The 22,184-nt window shown below is 30.4% G+C and overlaps 2 protein-coding genes across 2 annotated transcripts; both read left to right on the forward strand.

The window, feature by feature from the left end:
• The first annotated feature begins 3,348 nt into the window (after positions 1-3,348).
• Positions 3,349-9,984, forward strand: LOC114377596. Its single transcript, XM_028336189.1, has 12 exons — positions 3,349-3,715; positions 4,985-5,049; positions 5,888-5,960; positions 6,189-6,207; positions 6,678-6,797; positions 7,295-7,364; positions 7,817-7,860; positions 7,951-7,992; positions 8,212-8,271; positions 8,416-8,483; positions 9,494-9,551; positions 9,665-9,984. Exons 1-12 carry the CDS (start codon positions 3,408-3,410, stop codon positions 9,755-9,757), a joined length of 1,020 nt encoding a protein of 339 aa, XP_028191990.1. The 5' UTR covers positions 3,349-3,407; the 3' UTR covers positions 9,758-9,984.
• A 6,025-nt stretch (positions 9,985-16,009) lies between these two features.
• LOC114373951 lies at positions 16,010-20,289 on the forward strand. Its single transcript, XM_028331532.1, has 3 exons — positions 16,010-16,321; positions 19,808-19,915; positions 20,102-20,289. Exons 1-3 carry the CDS (start codon positions 16,066-16,068, stop codon positions 20,131-20,133), a joined length of 396 nt encoding a protein of 131 aa, XP_028187333.1. The 5' UTR covers positions 16,010-16,065; the 3' UTR covers positions 20,134-20,289.
• The last annotated feature ends 1,895 nt before the right edge of the window (positions 20,290-22,184 follow it).

A 22,184-nucleotide genomic window follows, 5' to 3' on the forward strand; every position in this document is an offset into this window, starting at 1 on the left:
ATAAATATTTAACAATACAATTAATAATTATTTCATTAAAAAAATAAAACATAATATGGTATCTAACCACCACCAGGCTGAGGTGGAATACATACAAGACCATGTGGTGGCCCTCCCTCCTATGGTGAAATCATGTATGGATATGAATTCTTGTAATACCGAGGCAAGTAGTCTGGAGTGCAGGCCCATGGAGCCCTATGTGGAACAACTTTGCCCACTGCCACCACATGTTGCTCTCACTCTGCCCATGTCTCACAACACTTCTCATATGCAGTAGGATTCTTGGGTGGGTCCAAGGGGATCCTCTGTATGTACCTGAACTGCCTCAAAACCCTTTTCGGTAGATATGGCTGCATGTATGCCCCAACTTTGATGAAGCCAGAGTACAATGTTTGGTCCTCCAAAGGTTTGAGGTTTCTGCATGATGCATATAGGGACCAGACAACATTAGTCATCTAAGGCTGATCCAACAACGCCTTGATCCCAATAGCCTTGTCGGTACCCCTCAATGACAACCACCTAGTCCCAAACTGCTTCCTGCAATCATAATCCAACACCCATGCATGTAAAACAAGAAATATATTTTTAGCATCAAGTAGTACAACAAAAAATAATAATGAATACAAAAAAAATGTTCTTACCACGAGTAGACTCATACAACCTCTCATTTGCTTGCTAATATACTTGCAAGCATATGACAATTGGTCATAAAGATTAGCTAGGGCAGTTGCCCCCCAAGTGTACTCGTGGTTGTGATCCAGATCACTGAGGTACTACAAGTAGCAGATGTTTACATGTGTTGAGTTATTCTCAGCAAATATGGTATTGTCGAGCAAATGCAATAAATATGCCTTAGCACTAGCAAAGTCACCCTGTTGCCTGATGACCAAGTTAGAGTCACCCTGTTGCCTGATGACGTTGCAGCATCTGCCTCTTGGTCTGTCATAATGCCAAGCTCTGACCTCAATAGACCTCTGATCTACTTCCTAGTGTACATTGTGTCTGTGTGATCAAGGAAACGACCTGTGATAGGAAGATGTAAAAGTCATGACACATCATCAAGGGATATGGCCATCTCTCCAACTGGAAAATGGAAGGAGGAGGTCTAACATTGTCATTTCTTGATAAATGTGTTGATTACACCTTTATTCACGGACGTGCACCATGTCTCATACAGACCCTTCAATCCTAACCTATTCATGTACCTCTTCACCATCACCTAGGTGGGTAGGAAATAACATTGCCACCATGACTAACTAGCTTTAGCTCTCCTCTGGGCTTACCAATCCATACATGCCTAACTACATGGTCCTTATAGGACCAAAGCAGAGTCAAATCCATAGGGTCTCCTTCAGATAAGGGTCTGATGATATGATCAACAGGTGGTATATGTGCCTCTGCCTCTGGCTATGCATGTGTCTCTAGCTTTGGCTTTAGTCGTGCCTCAGCTTGTAGCTCTTCCTACTACTACTATCGTCGAGCCAAGACTGCATCATGGCATGCTGACGTAGTCACATGTTGCATCTGTTCCTCAACATCTAAGACATAGGCAGTACGCTTCGTACGAGCTATCTAAAAAAAGTAAATAAAAATTAAAATCAAAAGCATAAAATATTAATTGAATAATTTAAAAAACAAAACAAAAAAAATTATTTCACAATGGAATTATGATTTCGTTTGTGTTATTCATCCAATAACACAACGAAATCGTATTTTTGTTGTAGTTTTTGAAAATCAACACAACAGAAATACGATTCCATTGTGTTATGGGTTAAGAAACACAACAAAATCATATTTTTGTTGTGATTTTTGTTTGGTTTTGAAAAAATAACACTACATGATTATATTTGTTTTTTCAAAACAAAATAACAATACAACGAAAGTACGATTTTCATTGTCTTCTGGGTTGAAAAATATCACGAAATCGTATTTTCCTTATAATTTTATTTTGTTTTGAAAATCACTATAGCAAAAATACAATTTTATTGTATTTCTCAACCGAAACATAATGAAATTATATTTTCATTGTATTGTTTTTCAAAACAAAAAAAAACATAATAAAAATATAATTTTGTTGTATTTGGTATTAATAAATACAATAAAATCTTATTTTCATTGTGCATAAAAATAAGAAAGAAAAACTTACCATCAATGTTGAAACTTGAAGGAGAAGGTGTAAAGGTTGGGGGAAAAGGGAAGAGGGAAGAGAGATCTGGGAGAGGGGAAATGAGAAGAAAGAGATGTTGGAAGAAAGGGAAAAGGGTGGTGAAAAAAATGGAAAAGAGGAAAGAAAAAGGAATGGAGATGTGAAAAGGACATAAAAGAACACTTTTATATATTTTCAATACTTTTCAAAAAGTGATAATAAGAATATCAAATAACAAAAAATGACAGTAAAATTAGTTATTCCCTGACCATTGAAAATCCACACGTGCTATTCAAAATATGCCCAATTCAATACGTATCCAACCGGATGGAATCCAAAATAAATAATTCCGTCTGAATCACGTGAACATCAATCGCCACGTTTCACAAACACAATTTTTGACTTTTTATTTGGTTACACACAATCTTTTGACTTAATTTTATTATTAATTAGAAAATCATTTTGTGGAAAGGGAAAAAAAACGTGAAACGTGAAACCATGAAAATGAAATGACTTTGAACACGTTGTCACACGAGCTTAGAGTGGACAAAATCCTAATATGTACTTTGAATGGATGAGTGCTCGTGAACCTCATACTACAATATAACTCTTCACAGTAACACAATCAAATATCCTAAGAAATTTGTTAACGAGTATCTTTAGAAGATTCGTTAAAAAATTAAAAAGTTAAATATATTTAATTACCTATGTAGTGATGTTTTTATAGTTGCCAAATAATATGTTTAATTACCTATATTTTTATAGTTATCAAACTTATTTTTTTTAATCATTATATTTAATAACTGAATTTTTTAATTCAAGTGTAATAAATTGATTTTTTATTTCTTAAAATTTACATTTTAATTCTTTAAGAGATTCTTAGTATTAATTTTTTTAATTTTATTAGTTAAATTTTTTAATGATATTGACATTTTAGAAATTAATATCTAAATTTTAAGGACAGGAAAATTTACTATTAAAACTATAAGAGATAAGATTGAGAATTATATGAATTAAATGGATAATTAATTAATAAAATGTTTATTATAAAAATTATAAATAATGAAATTTTACAGTATTTTAATAAATAAAAAATCAATGTCCTAAAAACACAATTTAATATTTATCATGTTCTAAATTAAGAATTTTTTTCTTAATAAACCTAGCTCGATTATTTCACACCATATAATAAGACTTCCAAACAACCGCGCTAAGGTTGGAACTTGGAGGAACTTGTGTCTGTGTCCCTTTTTACAGAGTCATGACTATGGCTGGAGCTTTGAGTCTCTCCCAATTCCCAGTTCGTGGGTCTGTTTCTTTGCCCAAAAGAAGAATACCCAGAAGAAGCTTTTGCATTAGGGGCATGTCAGAAATCTCTTCCACTTTTTCTGTGAGCACCCAACAAGAAGAACCAACTTCTAATGCTTCGTCAGTGACAATTGCACCTCCCCCCAACTTCAAGCCCCCTGAGCCTAAACGCTTTGCAATCAGACCTGACAAGACCAGTGAAGTATTTGGAGCTTTGCTTCCTTTGCTCTTTCGCTTTGCTACCGGAGTTTTCGTTTCTGGGTAACTATGCTCCCTTTCTTCATATTGGTTTCTCTTTTGTTTTTTCTGTTTTCAGTTTTGTCACAAGCATACCTAAATTCTAACTTCTAAGGCCTTGTTTGTTTTCTAGTTTCTGGTTTTCTAAAATTTGTTTGTTCCATCAGCGTGTTTGAAAGTGTTTGTCCCTTGAGCATGTTTCTTCTTTCTAAAAATTTGTCTCAACTTGAAGAAGAGAATGAGAAGACATACCCTGCCGATTCTGTTTTTGGGTTTTTAAAACACTTGTTTTGGAAATAATTTTAAAAACTTGATTGAATATGGATGAGAAATTGATTGCTGAGTAGTGTAAAATTAATTAAGAAAACAGATTTTAGAAAAAAAGAGTGAGAAGTGAATCTGGAAATTTAAGGTTGACTTTTTTTTTTGTAACAATAAAATTATATTTTCTTAAACGCATACGGGGTTGAATTCCTAGTTTGTATCTAGTTTGGGCACAGTATTGCTTGGTTAGAGATTTTGATAGTTATTGAGTTGAAGTAACTATATAGGAAGAGTGGTGGTAAAATATTATCAGTGGCTTGAGTTGGTTATGTACTTGATTACTTGTGTGATGTTTATAACACAAGTTAATACATAGAGAAAACTCTAGGTAAATGGTTGCATAAGCATTATTTGATGTTTCAATAAGAGAAATGAGGACTGCTAGAAGCATCTGAATTGGTTGGCGTTATGTTGTGGCTTTTCTGATAGAAGGATCATGATACTATGAAAGACTAGTTGGAGTTGGCTTCCCTTGAAAGATGTTATGTTTAGAATTCTACGTCATAAGATTGGTGTCAGCATAAGCATATACACACACACACACATTCTGTGATTAAAGTATGCAACTTAATTTGAAGGTAGCTTCACTTCTAAACGTATTGTATTACAATTGAACATATTTTTAATTTATTGTGTTTGTCTAGGGCTATTGAGTAAAATTTATATTTGCTCAAAGAAGTAGAAGATCATAATTAAGAAATCTTGTTTTGATTTTGGAGTTTTCCTTTCTGTTGGTTGTAAAAAGATCCTTCTGAATGCATAAATGATTCATATGATTATTGTTCAATGTATAATTGTATACATAAAGCAAAGCAGTATTCGAAAACCAGCCCAACATAATTTACTGGCAGACTGCAGATTTCGTGGAGCTGATTTTGGGTGTTCTAAAAGGACTGTGTTATATGTAAAAATATATCAAGATACTGGCTGAAATTTTAAACATTTTGTGCTTTTGTTATGCCATGGCAGGTATTCTTTTTCAATTGTTTCTAAGGATGAAATTCCTCCAGATGAATATGCTTTGGAACTTAATGGTAGTACCTACATTCTCTTATGTTTAGTGCTCATTATTTTGCAAACCAGGTTAATTAGGTCAATTGCCTAATAGTCATTAAATATCTGGTTGACTTGCAAGTGTTACATGGATAGAGGAAAAATAATGTTACCTATTATTATCTGGATCATTACTTTTCCGTTGGTTAGTTTTTCCACGAAATTTGGATAAAAAAATACATGTCTGTGTGTGTGAAATATTTCGAAAGATCTCTTTAGCTGTCTTACTGGTAAAGAAATATTATCAGATATTTAAAATTATACATATCTCAGCAATGCTTATCAAGTTCCCAAATACAACCATTCATCTTGTCTGGTTTGAGTGATAAAGATTCTGTTTTGAGGTGATAGTATCTCTGCACTTTGAAAAGGAGCAGAGGACACTTTAACCTGGAGAGGAGAGCATATCGCATGGTTTTTGGACCTATGAAAAGGGGTAAAAGGAGACTAAGAAGTACATTGGAAAAAGTTATTAAAATGGATTGTATGGTGAATGATATCCCCAAAAAATTGTTTTTTTACTGAGTCCAACAGCATTGTGTTTATGATCCATGTAACTGACCTCACTTGGTGGGATAAGGCTATTGTTATTGTTGTTGTTAATGATAGTTTCTTTACACTTTTATTGTGGCACATTCCTATGTTTTCTGTGACATACAATTTGGAATAATTTTGAAAATACTTATCTCATAGCAACATCTTTATGGTCAACCGTTCAAGAATCCCCCTCCCCCCCACCCCCCACCCACCGCCTCTCTGTATATTTTTTGTTTAGTCCTCTCCTTATTTTTCATGTTAACATTAGTAGTATGATTTCAGGCGTTACCATAAAAGAAACAGCAAAATTAGGCCCTCGCCCAGAGAAGCCTATTGAGATATATGAATTTGAGACGTACTTTATTTTCTCTGACACTAATTTATTCTCTTTGCATTCATGCATGGACTAAATACTTCCTTATTCCTTCTTCTTTTCCCAAAGCAAAGTTAGATAACTAGCTTTCTGTTTTGCCTTCGTACCTTTACATTAGACTTTTGGCTTTTTACATGCCACACTACAGAATTTGCTAATTCCAAGTGCTGTTTTGTTCTTTGATTATATGCCATGTTGGACCATATGCAGCTGTCCATTTTGCCGAAAGGTATGAATTTTTAAGGATTCAAATAGACTTCTCTTTCAAGTTTTCTTCATGAGAATTCCTTCTGTTTTAAGATTCTGTTTCCTGTCTTGGTGTAAACAACTGATGGGGTTACTGTTAGGGGAACTTTTGGAGGGAGGGGGGGAGTACAATGCATGTAGTTAGCTGGATACAGACTTGTTATTGTGTGAAGTGTAAGTACCAAAATGGATTTTCATGTTGAGTCATAACCTCTTTACCATCATTGAAATCTTAAACATTCATTATGCTCATCTTTTGATTCTTGGAATTTGAGTGTGGAGGTTAGCATGGTAGCTCACTTGACAAAGGATGAACTCTAATCCGGCTCTCCACTATCAAGATTAATTGCTATATTTTCCTTTCCATTTATCTGTTGGATAGAATATTAGGCATAATAACAAACTTGTCTTAGTGACATTCTTTGTTGCGGGCTAATATTGGACTCCATACAGGTTAGAGAAATTGTTGCCATTTTGGACCTTGATGTTCTTTTCTATCCTTGTCCAAGAAATGGCCCAAATTTCCGTCAAAAGGTTCTAGAGATGGGTGGCAAACTGCAGTTCCCCTACATGGTAAGATTGATTCCTTAAATCAAACAACAAAACAAACTTAGTTTTTTGTTATGATTTCTGGTGTATTTTAAAAAGATGGGACTAAAGTTGACTAATCTAAACTACTTGGATGAAATTAATGAAAAAATTATGTGGTAGTTGTTGATGAATTCTTGTGCATTCTTACATTGTCATTGGCTCCTAAACTTCAAATTTTAAAGATAAATGATTATATCTGATAGAGTTCAGGAGGATCTACACTCTGGACATTTTCCTATTTTGTTCATATAAATATCATTTGATGATGTGTGATGACTTAAGTCAAATAGTACAAACAATGATCTAAAGCTGCAGTAATAAATTTCTCTGTAGAGGTTGCTGCTGAAAGATTTGCCTTACAATACTTTTTTCTTCATCTTGTTATCTACATCACTTTCCTTATCTTGCTTCATGATGATTACATAGTGTTTTTGAGTGAGAACTGAGAAATAACATTTTTCTTTTTTTATTGGTTTCAGGTTGACCCAAACACAGGCGCTTCAATGTATGAATCAGATGACATAATTCGGTATTTGGTTGACAAATATGGTTTGTGTCTTCCTATATATACCCTTTTCTGTATTGTGCTTATGCCATGTAGTCTTTTTTCCTGTTGCATTTCAATCTATAAAATATAATTACATATGTGGAGAAAATTATATTATTTTAATAATCGATTAATGGAATAATTGATCGTAATCAAAATCAGTTTTTGTTTGGGTAAGTTTGCTAAAAACCAATTTTAAGTTAGTTGGAGAGAAACAATTACTGCCTATACATTTCGGAAATGTGCATTTGGTCACTTACAAACATAAAAGAAGGAAAGTTTAGATATTTCCTTATTTTACGTATCTCGGAAACCATCTTGCTGTACTGCATATATATGCTTAAGCAATATAACATTGTGCAAGTATATTCTTTTCATTTTTAAGAGCATGACTGATTCTTTGTGCTTTACACAATTGAGAGTATCCCATTTTTTAATGTTTTCTGTTATGTAGGTGATGGAAACGTTCCTCTATCTTTATCACTTGGATTTTTAACGGTTAGAACCTGGCTCCACCATCATTGGTTTTTCACTTGAAAGTTGAATTGTATCATTGATGATAGTATCTAAGGCTATCTTTTTTTGCAGACCCTAACTGCTGGTCTTGGTATGCTTAGTCGTATTTCAAAGGTATTGTCTAACTTGTTTCCTTTTCTTTTAAGTGGAGGTTTTTAGTGTTAACTAAAGTTTATTGAAAACAAAAGTAGTCTTTTCTCCAAAATAAATCAATGGAATTATTAGCATATGCTAGGATGGCAGGTACATGCATGAATTTCATTTTTTGTTGTCATTGAGATTTCACTTTTATCTGTGCAAAAAATACTATAACTATTGGATAAATGCTTTCAGGGGACTACTTATACTCCAGCGAAGTTCCCTCCAAAGCCACTTAAATTATGGGCATATGAGGTTGGTCCACAATATACAAACCATACATTCTAATGCTTAATTATTTCAGGACTTTTATCTCCAAATTATAGATCAGCATGCATGATAATGTAGCCATTATCTGCTGGAACAGAATTTTAAATTTGAAATACTTGTTTCTTTTAGGGGTCTCCTTTCTGCAAACTTGTACGTGAAGTACTTGTGGAATTGGAGCTGCCACACTTGCTTGTCTGGTAAAACCCATGTTTGTGAGCAACCAACTGTTAGATTTTATTCCCAATTAATAAGAATTTTTTTGGCAGGTTGTTATAGAAAACATAATTTGTTGTAATTCACAGTTATACAACTACATTTATCTTATGGAGCATTCTTGAACCGTACTCTTTGGCCTTTGGATGAAGAATTATTACAATTTTAGTGGGGGTAAAATATGTTATAGTTCCTTAAATTTGGTCAAAATTGGTTTCAGTACCTACCTTTTAAAAATGGTAGTTTTGGTCTTTATATTTTTGAAATGTGGTGGATTTCGCCCCTTATCATGTACTTCATTTTGACTTGACCAATGATGAAATCCACCATATTTTACAAATACAAGGTCCAAAACTACTATTTTTAAAGTGGAGACTAAAACCAATTTTAACCAGATCTTGAGAGACCCAACACATTTACCCATTTTATTGACTATATAGTTGCTAGCTTTAATAGTTATATTTATATCCAAAGAGTAATAAATAAAAATAGTAGTTGTATTTTATATACACTAGGGGTCTGTAGGAGGGCTTAGATATGCAACCTTATTCCATTTGCATGGAGGTTACTTCCATGACTTGAACCCATGACCACCACCTGCAAAGAGCAAAGCTCATCCACTACACTTCCTCTACATTAATTAGGAAAAAATATTCTTTCTTGCATTGTCATCAAGTGAATTGTATAACATTGATTTATTGTTTGTGATTCTAAATAAAGTGTCATACAAAAAATTAAGAGTGAATTGAGTAATGCAGCGCATAGTTGAAGGATTTTTTTCTCTTAAATGTTTTTTTCTTTATGTATACCCCAAAATTAGTTTTCCCCCTTTATATATCACTTCACTGTTAAATTCCTTGGTTTAATTTTCATAGACATGCATGTATATATATATTATATATACTTAAATTTGTATTATGCATAGTTGGGCTATATGTATCTATTATGTATACTTTTGTGTTTTCATGTGACTTACTTTCATGTTTCATTTTAGTTGTGCTAGGGGTAGCCCAAAGAGAAATATACTATATCAGAAAACTGGAACTTTCCAGGTATTTGATTTTTCTAGTGAGTTTGTCAGGTTTATGCAAAACACAGTTGTTTCATGACTTGGTATTTAGTTTGTGAATGATGATGAGTTTATGGTTATGATTCACACTCACAGGCACCTTTTTTGGAAGATCCAAACACTGGGATAGAAATGTTTGAAAGTGCAGAAATCATAGAGTATCTAAGAGCAACATACGCTCTTCAGTAAGTGATGCCTATGATAGGAAGAGGCTTGTGAGGGTTTTTAAGTAAATGTAATTGCTAATGGTTCTAACAGGGTTACATCAAATTTTCTCTATATAGAAATTTCAAATAGTGGAATCAAGTGCCTCAATATTCAGCAATGGTTTCAGGTGGATAAAAATTTCGGTTGCAAAATGGGAATCTGTTTCATTCTTCTTTTCTTCTTTATTATTGTTATTATTATTTGGGACTCTTTTCATTCATTATTACTGCACCTACAACTCTGCAATAATAACTACATAATACATTAATGCCCTTGAAAATGATTATGCATTCTTCAAGTTTGAACAAATTACTATGTGTAAATCATAAAATAACAAATGGGTTGGTTTATTTGCTCTTTCTATGTGTTGAAACATGAAGAAAGAGTTGAAACACGTGCCATAGTGAGATTTAGTTTAGGACTTCCATGTGCTGAGAATTATTAACACCAAATTGTGAGATTCTGTTGGAGATTCCCTTATCGATTAGATATGACCAAGGAAGAGTCTAAAGGGATAATTTTTATCTAATAAGCCGATTTTATAAGTTTAAATTAGGTCTCTAATTCACATTCTAAGTATGCTCTGCCAAAGGCAAATTTTCCTGTTTGGGGTTCTTTTAGAAAGAATTTCCCAAACTAGGGCTGTTTTGGAGGTATTTTCCAGGGGGTGCTGTTTTTGCACGTACCCAGCATGGGACGCGCCAGTAGAACTGGCGACTTCATGCATGGCGGACAAGTGTCAACTGCTGGAGGAACGTGCTAACCTAATTGGTGATTTGACCATGTATTGCAAAACGCCAGTGGTGTTGGCGCTTTGACCCGTCTTGTCTCGTCAAGCAGCAGCAGCAGCAGAAGGCAGCAGGGCTAGGCAACTTAGGTGCAGGGAAACGCCATTCCCATTGGCGCTTCGTGCTTTTCTTTCGTTTATAAACTGCGTTTGGCCTTCAATTGTTTGCCTGCGTTTTCGAGTTTGCAGAGTGAAATATTGTGTGAAGAGAGAATTGCTTGGTTGGTGCTATTCTTGCTTGGTTGGTGTTGTTCTTGCTTGGTGTTCTTCCATTTTCGTAAAAAATTTGTAAGTTATATATTGAATCTTTTGTATGTTTTTATTTATATAGATGTTTATATTCTGATAATAAAATGGTGTTAGGTAGTGTAAGATAATAATAATTTTGTATAGTTTAGGTAGTGTAAGATAATAATAATTTTGTATAGTTTAGGTAGTGTAAGATAATAATTTTGTATAGTTTAGTTTCAATTCTTAATGTTATAGGATAGATTAGATTTAGTTTAAATTTTTTATATGATAAATTAAGAATAATTTTTTATATGGTAAATTAGGAATAATTTTATATGATAGATTAAGTTTAGTTGAAATTTTTTATATAGGTTTAGGTACCATAATTTAATAATTTTAGATTAGGAATAATTTTAGGTACCATAACATATTAAGTTTAGATTAGCTTTAGTTTAAATTTTGTATATGGTAGATTACATTTAATTTAAATATTTGATCATAGATTAGAAATAATTTTATGTATTGTAAATTATTAATTTAAAAATAGGTTTGAATTAAAAAATTTATATTATGTTAATTTTAATTTTAATTATTATTAGTTTCATATGTTATGTTTAAATTAGAATAGTTTTAGGTATTTTAAATTACTGATGTTGTATGTTAAATTATTTTACTCGTAATTATTTGAAGTCATTAATTTTGTATATGATAGATTACATTTAGCTTAAATATTTGTTATGATAGATTAAGAATAATTATATGTAATGTAAATTAGTAATTTTAAATTAGGTTAGAATTAAATTTTTTATATTACGTTAGTTTTAGTTATTATTAGTTTCATATGTTATGTTTAAATTATAATAGTTTTACGTATTTTAAATTAGTGATGTTGTATGTTAAATTATTTTACTCGTAATTATTTGAAGTCATTAATTTTGTATATGGTAGATTACATTTAGTTTAAATATTTGTTATGATAGATTAAGAATAATTTTATGTAGTGTAAATTAGTAATTTTAAATTAGGTTAGAATTAAATTTTTTATATTACGTTAGTTTTAGTTATTATTATTAGTTTCATATGTTATGTTTAAATTAGAATAGTTTTATGTATTTTTCATATTTGTTGCCGGTTGTGTCTCATCATTAAATAAATAATTTTCACATGATGTAAGCGAATTGGCAGAATGAAACATTGAACCACTAGTCACATCCTTTTCTATGTATAATTTCAGAACTGACATTTGGTTTTGTTGTTTAAAATTTTCCAACATTGTTTCAATGTCTTCGTCATCACAAATTTGCAAGGCAATATATTTTCTTGACACTAAAAATCTACAGCTAATAGCAGAAATAATTTCATTATTTTGTAACTTTACCTTATCTCCAATTTTTTTCTTCAAAACATTGAAACTAATTCCACGTTTAATCTGAATCGCTTTTTTACTGCCTTCAAATATTACACCATCATTATCTTCATATACCCATCCATTGAAATACAACACTGTTATAACCGAATTCATCGTGTACCTACAAAAACAATATTTTAACACGTCAAATAAATTACAAAATGGGTATCACAAAAAGTCATTATTGAAACTTCAAAATAAAACTTACAACAACAACAACAACAACAACGCCTTATCCCACTAGGTGGGGTCGGCTACATGGATCAACTTCCGCCATAATGTTCTATCAAGTACCATACTTCTATCCAAATCATTAAGTTCGAGATCCTTTTTGATAACCTCTCTTATAGTCTTTTTGGGTCTTTCTCTGCCTCGAATTGTTTGTCTTCTCTCCATCTGGTCTACTCTCCTCACTACAGAGTCTACCGGTCTTCTCTCTACATGCCCAAACCACCTAAGTCTATTTTCCACCATCTTCTCTACAATAGGCGCTACTCCAACCCTCTCTCTAATAGCTTCGTTTCTAATTTTATCCTGTCGAGTCTTACCACACATCCACCGCAACATCCTCATCTCCGCTACACCTACTTTATTCTCATGTTGGCTCTTGACCGCCCAACATTCTGTTCCGTACAAAATCGCCGGTCTTACCGCAGTCCGATAAAACTTTCCCTTTAGCTTGATCGGTACCTTTGCATCACATAACACCCCCGATGCTTTTCTCCATTTCATCCATCCTGCTTGAATGCGATGATTCACATCCCCTTCAATTTCTCTATCATCCTGTATTACAGACTCAAGATATTTAAATCCAAGATATTCAAAATAAAACTTAATTTTAAAAAAAAAAAATTAACTTCAAATCAATTTCACATTAAGACACTTTAAAAAAATTAACAATTTCAATGTAGTAATTTTAAACTAATCAAGATGTAATTAAAATTATTAACTTTAAATAAATTTTACATCAACACACTTAAATAACACAAACGATTTTATAAAACTTTTAATCAAAACTAATAAAATGTAATCACAAAAGATCTCTTTATTGGAACTTCACATTCAATTTCTCTTTTAAAAAAATTTAATTAACTTCAAATTAATTTTATGGGACAAACTTATAAATAATGAACAATTTCAACATAGTCATTTTTAACAGAAAATTTAATAATTCATTAACGAAGTTAGTAGTATAAATAATTAATCTTAACCATTAATAACTTTAAAATGGAAAAAGGTAATTACAAAATTACTACAAATATAATAAAATATTTGTAGTACGAGAAATAACAAAGCATCAAATAACACTTTCGAGTTCAACGTTTCTAAATTTTTAACACACCAACAAACCAACCTAATCTAATTAAAAAAATACTACAACTTCATATTAAAAAAAAATCGTACTCAAAATACTTACTTCAAATAAATATCATCTATAATTTTTTTAATTCAAAGTTCAAACGTTCATCAACACCAACATAATTTAATTAAAAAAATGATACAAATTTCATATTCAAAATATTTTCTTCAAATAAACATCGTTACACAATTTTTCTGTTTATTTTTTACATTTAAACACACACTAACAAGCCTTTTAAACATAAAAGCTTATATAATTTTTTTTAAAATAAAATGCTTCATACCACAGAAATTTCCAAAGCCACCAAAATGTCAAAGCTACCAAAATGAAAACAAAATGTTCAAAGGGAAAGCGCTGAAGAAAAAACATAAAAGCTAATATAATTTTAAAAAAAAAAATGCTTCATACCACAGAAATTTCTAAAGCCACCAAAATGCTAAAACTACCAAAACGAAAGCAAAATGTTCAAAGGGAAAGTGCTGAACAAAAAACATAAAAGCTAATATAATTTTTAAAAAAAATGTTTCATACCACAGAAATTTCCAGAGTCACCAAAATGCCAAAGCTACTAAAACGAAAGTAAAATATTCAAAGGGAAAGCGCAGAACAAATGTACAAGACTCTGGGTATTGGTTGGGTATTTAAACACCTTCAAACACCATAACCATTGGCATTTTCATGCAAGTCGCAGGAACCAATGGCGCTTCCAAAATCGCAACCACCACTGGCGCTTCCCTGCTGCAGGCTAGTTTGCAACGCTGCAACCTAACCTAGGGCTACGCGTTCACCAAGTCGCCACTAATGCTGGCGCTTCCAAAGCCACCTCAGCAAAAGAGGAAGCGCTGCAGGGAATGGCGCTTCCATGGCCACATGGCTCGTCCCTGTCGAAGGCGCCATCAGCACTGGCGCCATGTATGGCCAGCTACGTACAAAACAGCACCCCCTGGGAAATATCTCCAAAACAACCCTAGTTGGAGAAATTCTTTCTAAAAGAACCCCAAACAGGAAAATGTGCCCTCTGCCCTAACCTGATTTGATTGATAACTTTTCACCCACTGCATCTTTTTTGAAATGAATTCGTTGACTAAATTATGTTATGAAGTTCTACATTTATAAATAAAGACTAAATTATTCCTACAAAAAGAATAAAGACTAAAATGTTATAAAGTTAATAAATTCGTTGACCAAATTAATATAAAAAGGATTATTTAATGATTAATGGAAATTTTATTAAATATAACAATTAAATTATTATCAAGTTGAAATTTTCAAAGACTAGATTGTTAAGTTAATGATTCATGGACTAATTAAGTATAAATAGACTATTTAACATGGAATTAAAAAAATTAATGATTAAACTATATTATGTGCAAGTAACATTTTATAAATAAAGATAATTATTCCTACAAAGTTAATAAAAGTTATGATGCTAATAAATGACTAAAATGTTATTATGTTAATAAATTCATTGACTAAGTTAATATAAAATGACTAATTTAACATGAAGCTGTAAAGTTCAAAAATTAAATTATATGCATGCAACCTTTTAACAATAAAATTAACACATGCTACCACTTTTGAAAACTCTATATTTAATCTTACACATTTAGTTATTAAACATATACAAAATTTATATTAAATTTCTTATATTTCTATATAAATGTTGTTTTTAATTTTGTGATTTATTTTTGAAAATATTTGTTACAAATATATATATATATATATATATATATATATATATATATATATATATATATATATGCGTGTGTGTAACGACATTATATAATTTCAAAATACAATAGTAAAATTTTAAAAGAAAATTTAATTTAAATAAGAAAATGAGAATAATAAATTTAGTATGATAAAATAATTAAATAATAAATTATTTATTCTCTTTTTATTTATTGTTATTCTAAATTAGATCAAAGTTATTATACATGAATATATTTTAATTCTTCTTATTTGTTCCAATTATCCAACTTGGTCACTTCACAAGACAAATGATATATAAAAGAATAAAATAGGAAATAAAAATACAAATAAGCAACCAAAAATCTATTTTACTCTATATAAGATTATATTTTTTTATTCTGATTTTTGTGTTTTTGTTTTTATTTTAAATTTTATTTTTACTTTCAAATAAATCATTGGCACCGTCAAGAACCAAATTTGGTGAAGAGGACATTTGGAAAAATAAGTGAAATTTGATATAGTAATTGTACTTGGAGGTTATTGATTCATGGGAAGCCTAAATAAATTTATGTTATAATAGAAAATAAGTTTTAAAGTGCATACATTAATTGTTATTGATTATTAATTAATTGTTATTAATTATTAATTAATTGTTATTAATTATTATACATTGGGTATCACAAATGTTTAATATGCACTTGTCACTCATGAAAGTCTCCTCCTTAACGATGGTATAAATAGATGTAAAGAATATTTCAAATCCACATTTCATCAAATCAACTAAACCGGAGAGATACAAAACAAAAAGAGAAATGACAAATTTCAATGTCAAATCCATTTGGTTGTTGCCAATTCTTGCAATTTGTGTGTTATCTCTTTGCCATGACCACAAAATGGTAGTTGCTGAGGATTGTGAGGAAGAACTGCGCGGTCTTAACATAGAGTGTATGTATTATATGAACAAGGACGATCCAAGCTTGCTAAATCCCAATGGCCGGTGTTGTAAAGCCATCACAGATGCATATCCTAAATTGGGATGTGTTTGCAAGAATCTCTCTCGAAAAGTGGGTATGTTGCTACTTCCTCAATCCTTTTTCTTCGATTCTCTCTCAATTGTTTGATTCTTATATGTTTAGTATTTTTAGTGTGTCATTACTATATCTTTTCACAAACTATGTGGAGGCTAGGGTGGGAAACCTCCTCATATCTCCCACCATGAGAAACAACTTTTTAACCGTTAGATCTATTTAATTTTAAATTAATGGATAATATTTTTTTCTTTTCTTTCCTCATTTTTCCATTTTGTCCTTGATTCTTCTACTTTCTGTGTTTGGTTTGCATTTTCATTTTCTGTTTTCATTTTCTGAAAACTATTTTCATTTTGAAAAAATTAGAATTTTGAAAACATGCTTGGTTTAACTTTTTGTTTTCTGCTTTTAGGAAATAAAAACATTCCTTTCCACAACGTGTGAAGGAAAGGAATGAAATGTATTTTTAGATTTGCTTAAAATTATATTCATTGTCACCGCGTTTTCATTTTACCTAAAATGAAGTTCCTGTTTTTAACTGAAAATTGGATTTTATTGTTTCCATTTTTTGGTTCGTTTTGGAAAATATTTTTACTGAAAAGGTTTTCAAAAATCCAACCAAACATATTTTCATCACCATTTTCTATTTCTAGTGAAAATGAAAATAGGAAACAACCAAACCAAACGCCTCCTTATCTTTTCTTTTTTTTTTCCTTTCTCTCATTCCCTTCTTCTTCCTTCTCTAACCCCCACAAATGCACTCTCCTCCTTAAACTATCACAAAGACACGTCCATATCATTGAACTATATTCATAATTCCCCAAAACTCCTTTGACATGAATAGATAGTCCTTCTTCTCCACCTCTACAATTTGTCAAACCCACATGGTAGTGGTCACGACGAAATGTAATTGGTAGGAAGACTCATGGAGGAGCATGATGAGGGTGTCCTTGTCGACACTACAAGGGTCCCTTATAACGATGAGGAAGAGGTTTGGGTTATGCAAAATTTGGGTGTTATCCCATTTGATTTTTTTTTAGTTTTATTGTGTAAAATTTTTAAATTTGGGTTACTTTGTGATTTTTAAGATATGGTGATTGTTCCCATTGTTGGACTTGTGATTATCATGTAGATATTTTTGTTTGGTGTTTTTGTTGTGTCTTGATCCACGTGATTAACATTAGCCTTGGCATGAATAGTGTCAAATTTATTCATAAACTCATGTTCATCCATGAAAGTGTAAAAAAAGATGAAATCAAATCGTGATATTGGTAGGATACATAGGAAAAAGTGGGAGCCCGAGGGACAAAAATGAAAAAGAGATTAAAAAAAAGAAAGAAAAGTCTTAATCTTTAATCTTGAAAGTATAAAATCTAACATATATAAAACACTCTCCCGTGGTGGGAGACATTGTGCAACTCCCACCCTTCAATTATATGGAAAGATGAAAACAAAAATATGTATGCAATTGGTAATAAGTAATGTTGGTTGCGGTTAAAGTGATACTTTTTTACAAAGTAGACATACACATAGTTCAAATTGTGCTTTTTTTTTTTTAATTTTGTCCCCTCTAGTAATCTTTAAAAGCGAAAAAAATACTATATTTATTTCACTTTATATGTCCTTTAAAAATCATGTTTTATTTTAAAATATTTGTCTCTTTAAAATTTTAAAAAACTATAATTATTTATTTTAGAAAATACCTTTATTAATTCATGACTCATATTTAAATATAAGTACTTTAGTAAAAAGTATTTTTATAATAACTAATGTGATAATTTTTTATAACACGTGTATATTATTTTAAAATGATAGGTAATTTGAAATAAAGAAGGTAAAGTTAAAGCTGCCACATTATCGTACAGGTTGTTTAACACCGTGACTGTTAGAAATACTATAGGTAATTATTAAATGCATCTCCATAAACTACTAAGCATACCTCCCTTGATATTTTCTTTTCCTGAACTTACCCATTTCTAAAAAAATTATGGATGCCGAAATTAGTTTCCGTACGCCACGCTCCTCATTTCTTGCACCACACATACAAAACACAACTATTTTTTTTCTAACAGTTAGGAGAGAGGCTATATATACTCTCTTTTGTTGGTTAAAATATATTAAAAATTATAAAATAAAGAAAGAGAGTTAAAATATATTAAAAATTATAAAATAGAGAAAGAGAGTCATAAAATAAGATGTAAATTTTACTGAATTTTGTAATTTTCAACAAATCTCAATGAATGAGAAGATAAGTTCAAAAGAGTGTATTAAAAAGTATAACCCTAGGCATTTCTCAAAGAATAAAATAAAGGAATCACTTGTTAGTCATTGCTCTCTTTCTACTAGGAAAGAAAATGAAAATAAAAATACTAATATTTTTTGTTCCCTCTCTTTTTATTATTTTGGTCCCTTGTCGTCTTAATTTTTTTTATACCAACTATGAAAACCTAATAAACAGATGTAAGAGTATAATAATTTTACAAAAATAAATTTATTATTATTAATTCATTTGTAACTTATGTTTTTCATTAGTATTATTAGGGATATGAATGAAAAAATGTTATATTGAAAAATTAAAATAACACTTATTTTTTTAGTCACTTTTTTCTTCTTATATCATACGTATTATGGGACCTAGTGAGTAAAAAAGAAGGAAAAAAAAACTTAACTCAAATTCAATTTTAACTTTTATCTAAACAATATCATCGAATTCAATTGATTGAGTAAATAATTGAATTACTATAAATTTTGATATGTTTTTTTATCCATTCCTACGTATAAAAGGAAATTTTTTTTGTCTAAGCAGTCGTTTTGGGAACTTCGTTAACTGTGTTGACCAATGAAATAGTAATTTTACCAACAAAAAAAATTGAGTTTCATTACTTTTATGTTTTCAATACATTAAACGTTAAGTAAAATTAAGGTCAAGGTTCATAATTTAACTCCTTGCACATAATTTTTTTTCATAAACCTTTTTTTATAAACGAACTTAATTTATAATTTATCAACTTTATTTTTTAGTGCATGTAATGAATAATTACTTTATTTTGGGTATAGAGGTATTTTATTTCTATTCCGTAAAAAAGTTCAACCTTTTATTTATATTCAAAAGCATTTCGTCTTTTTTCTTTCGCATGAAAAAACACTCTGCTTTCTATCAACGTTACTGCACACGGATAAAGGAAGATTTGGGTGATGTTAGATAAATTTATCTAATAAATAATTTAAAAAAATAAAGAAATGAAATAAATAAAATTTCTTGTATAACTTATGGGTCTTGCCTTTTTTTAAAAGTTTTTTCATTTAATAGCTTCTATAAAATACAATACGCATAACTTAAATTTAACTTATTATGGAATAATTTTAATTCATTTTTTTCTTATAAGTGTTCACTTCCTTTAAAGTTAAAACACAGACGGGGAAAAATAATTCCTTTAAACACAAACTGGCCGGTAGCAAAAATTTAATAGGAACGAATCTTACTAATTATTATTCATTTATTTGAATTTTATGGCTTTATAAACAGTTTTCCCGCCTTATGCCGGTACCTATGCCGATTTGATTAGTTGGAGGAGAGTGATGCACTGTTTCAGCTATTGTTGGAGACCTTTACCTGCTGACTACAAGTGTAACAGTAAGAAACTCTTTATTTCAATAATAAATTTATATTTTAATATCAACATTAGTTACAATGTATAAAAGCTTAATATTAATTGCAATGATCTGTCAAAAAAAAAATTAATTACAATGTAGAAGGAATAATGGAGTATAATGAATTGCACAAGTTGTTGATAACACCTTTTTGGGATTGTTTTTTCAGGATTCACTGTTCCGAATCCACCACCCAAGTAAAGTTGAATGCCGTGCCTATGCTAGTAAGCTTCATTTGAAGTCACATAAATAAAATTGGATTCTACATTCATGTGCTTATAGCTATAGTTCATGTTATAGAGAAACAGTTTGGGATAGTTTCATGAAGTAAATAATTTATGGACTTTTAGAATCATATATGTTTGTGTGTCTTTTGTTTGGTAAGTTATTTTTAAGGGTAAATAATCATTTTTGTTCCTTAATGTGTAATTCACTCATAAATGCATCCTTAAAAGATGGAAATAAAAAATTTAGTCTTTGAAAGTGTAAAAAGTGCGATAAATATATATCTTGCTGTTAACTTTCGTTCGTCACCGTTAATAAAATAACCTACGTGGCACGGAGGGACAAATTCGTCACCGAAATGATTGCCAACTTGGATTGTCAGCATAGGGACATATTTGTCATAATATTTTTTTTGACATTTCGTCTTCTCACACTGTTGACACATGCGTCCCTGGAGGATGAAAATGAAAAATATAGTCCCTCCCTAAAAGTATAAAAAGTGCAACAAATATATTCGTTAATAATATGTTGTGACTAATTATTATTATTAGTTTCCTTTTAATATATATATTTTTATTGTTTTGATTTCCTTGTCAAATCTTAATATTTGCTATTAATTTTTTTTATCTTATATCTTATAATTTTATCAAATTTCTACTAAATTTATCACTTTAAATCTTTAAAAAATTTTCATATCACAATTTCAACTTAAGTGCCCTCATATTTAGATTGAAAATAATATGTCGAGAGTTTTGAGTAGCAAAAATACAATTGACCGTGGGACCAAATTTATTTATTTATTTATTTTAAAAAAGAATTTAATCAACTATTTTTTTTATAAAAAAAATCTCACAAAATTTAAACTAGATAAAACTAAAGTGGAATTATAAGTTTTTTTCATTAATCAATAAAATATATATATACCTCCAATGTGAAAGAATTTTTTTTGACTTAAAAAGAAAAACTAATACAGTGATCTATTATTTGTCTTTGGAACGTAGAGTTGTATTTCTCGCTGATTTAGGAACTGCGACCTTATATTTCATTTGATATTTTTTGACATAGTACATAGAGACTAATAATTAATTGAAGAAACAAAAAAATTCAAAAAATAAGAGACTTTCATTTTTTTAAATGGTAACTCAATTTTTTTATAACATAAAACTGAAAGAATTTTATTTTATTTTGAAAAATAAGTAATTATATTAATTAATTAAAAAACTAATTAACAATTTGATAGATTGATAAATAAATAATCAAAAGAGTTAAAATCTTAATAACATTTCGGTCTGTCATTTAGGAAAGAATTTAGTTATTTATCCTATATATCATTTTGAGTTTTTGACCCTCAAGCTTAGTAACATTTCTGTCTGTCATAACTCATACGCATAATTAAGTTAGGGGTACCGTAGAAATTCTCTTTCATTATTATTTCACTCATGACGAATTTGCTAACAACAACAAACTTAATTAACGACAAATCATCATCAGCAAATGAAATATTCTCATAATGTATTATTCATCTTATTTTTTAAATAAAAAATATTTTTATGATTTTAAGATATTAAATTTATTTGAGTAAATTATGCAAACCTCTTCGTTATACACCGTGTAGTTAACAGACCTAATAAAATGAATAAAATTTTAAATCCATTTAAATATTTTGGAATTTAACTTCGTGCCCTTTTCATATTACTGTGACTATTCTTTCAACGGTAATTCCATAGTCTGGAATTGGAGTTAGGTTTACGCCTGTGACGAAGAGGGAAACCACACAAACACGTTATGGGTTAAGAAGCATGATTCTATGGCTGCTGAAAGGGGGTTCCTGTGCGATTCGTTTGATTGTTGATTGTTGATCCAGTAGTATTGCAACGCTAAAATTGTGAATAAAAGGGTTGCGGCTTTGGGAACATTTAGGGTTAAGCAGCGTATTATCTGGTTGCAAGGGGTTCTCGTGATTCTCTTATACCAATGTTTATAGATGCCGTTTATTTTATCAAGAGAAATATAAAACCTTATTCCTA

This window comes from Glycine soja, chromosome 11 (assembly GCF_004193775.1).
Source record: "Glycine soja cultivar W05 chromosome 11, ASM419377v2, whole genome shotgun sequence".
In the NCBI taxonomy this organism is placed as follows: Eukaryota; Viridiplantae; Streptophyta; class Magnoliopsida; order Fabales; family Fabaceae; genus Glycine; species Glycine soja.

Excerpts from the sequence above, each read along its gene's own strand:
- LOC114373951 (XM_028331532.1), top strand. The coding sequence starts at position 16,066 with ATGACAAATTTCAATGTCAAATCCATTTGGTTGTTGCCAATTCTTGCA. Across the intron at positions 16,322-19,807 it reads GAATCTCTCTCGAAAAGTGG|TTTTCCCGCCTTATGCCGGT; the intron begins GTATGTTGCTAC and ends CTTTATAAACAG. Across the intron at positions 19,916-20,101 it reads TGCTGACTACAAGTGTAACA|GATTCACTGTTCCGAATCCA; the intron begins GTAAGAAACTCT and ends TTGTTTTTTCAG.
- LOC114377596 (XM_028336189.1), top strand. The coding sequence starts at position 3,408 with ATGACTATGGCTGGAGCTTTGAGTCTCTCCCAATTCCCAGTTCGTGGG. Across the intron at positions 7,861-7,950 it reads TATCACTTGGATTTTTAACG|ACCCTAACTGCTGGTCTTGG; the intron begins GTTAGAACCTGG and ends CTTTTTTTGCAG. Across the intron at positions 8,484-9,493 it reads CTGCCACACTTGCTTGTCTG|TTGTGCTAGGGGTAGCCCAA; the intron begins GTAAAACCCATG and ends GTTTCATTTTAG.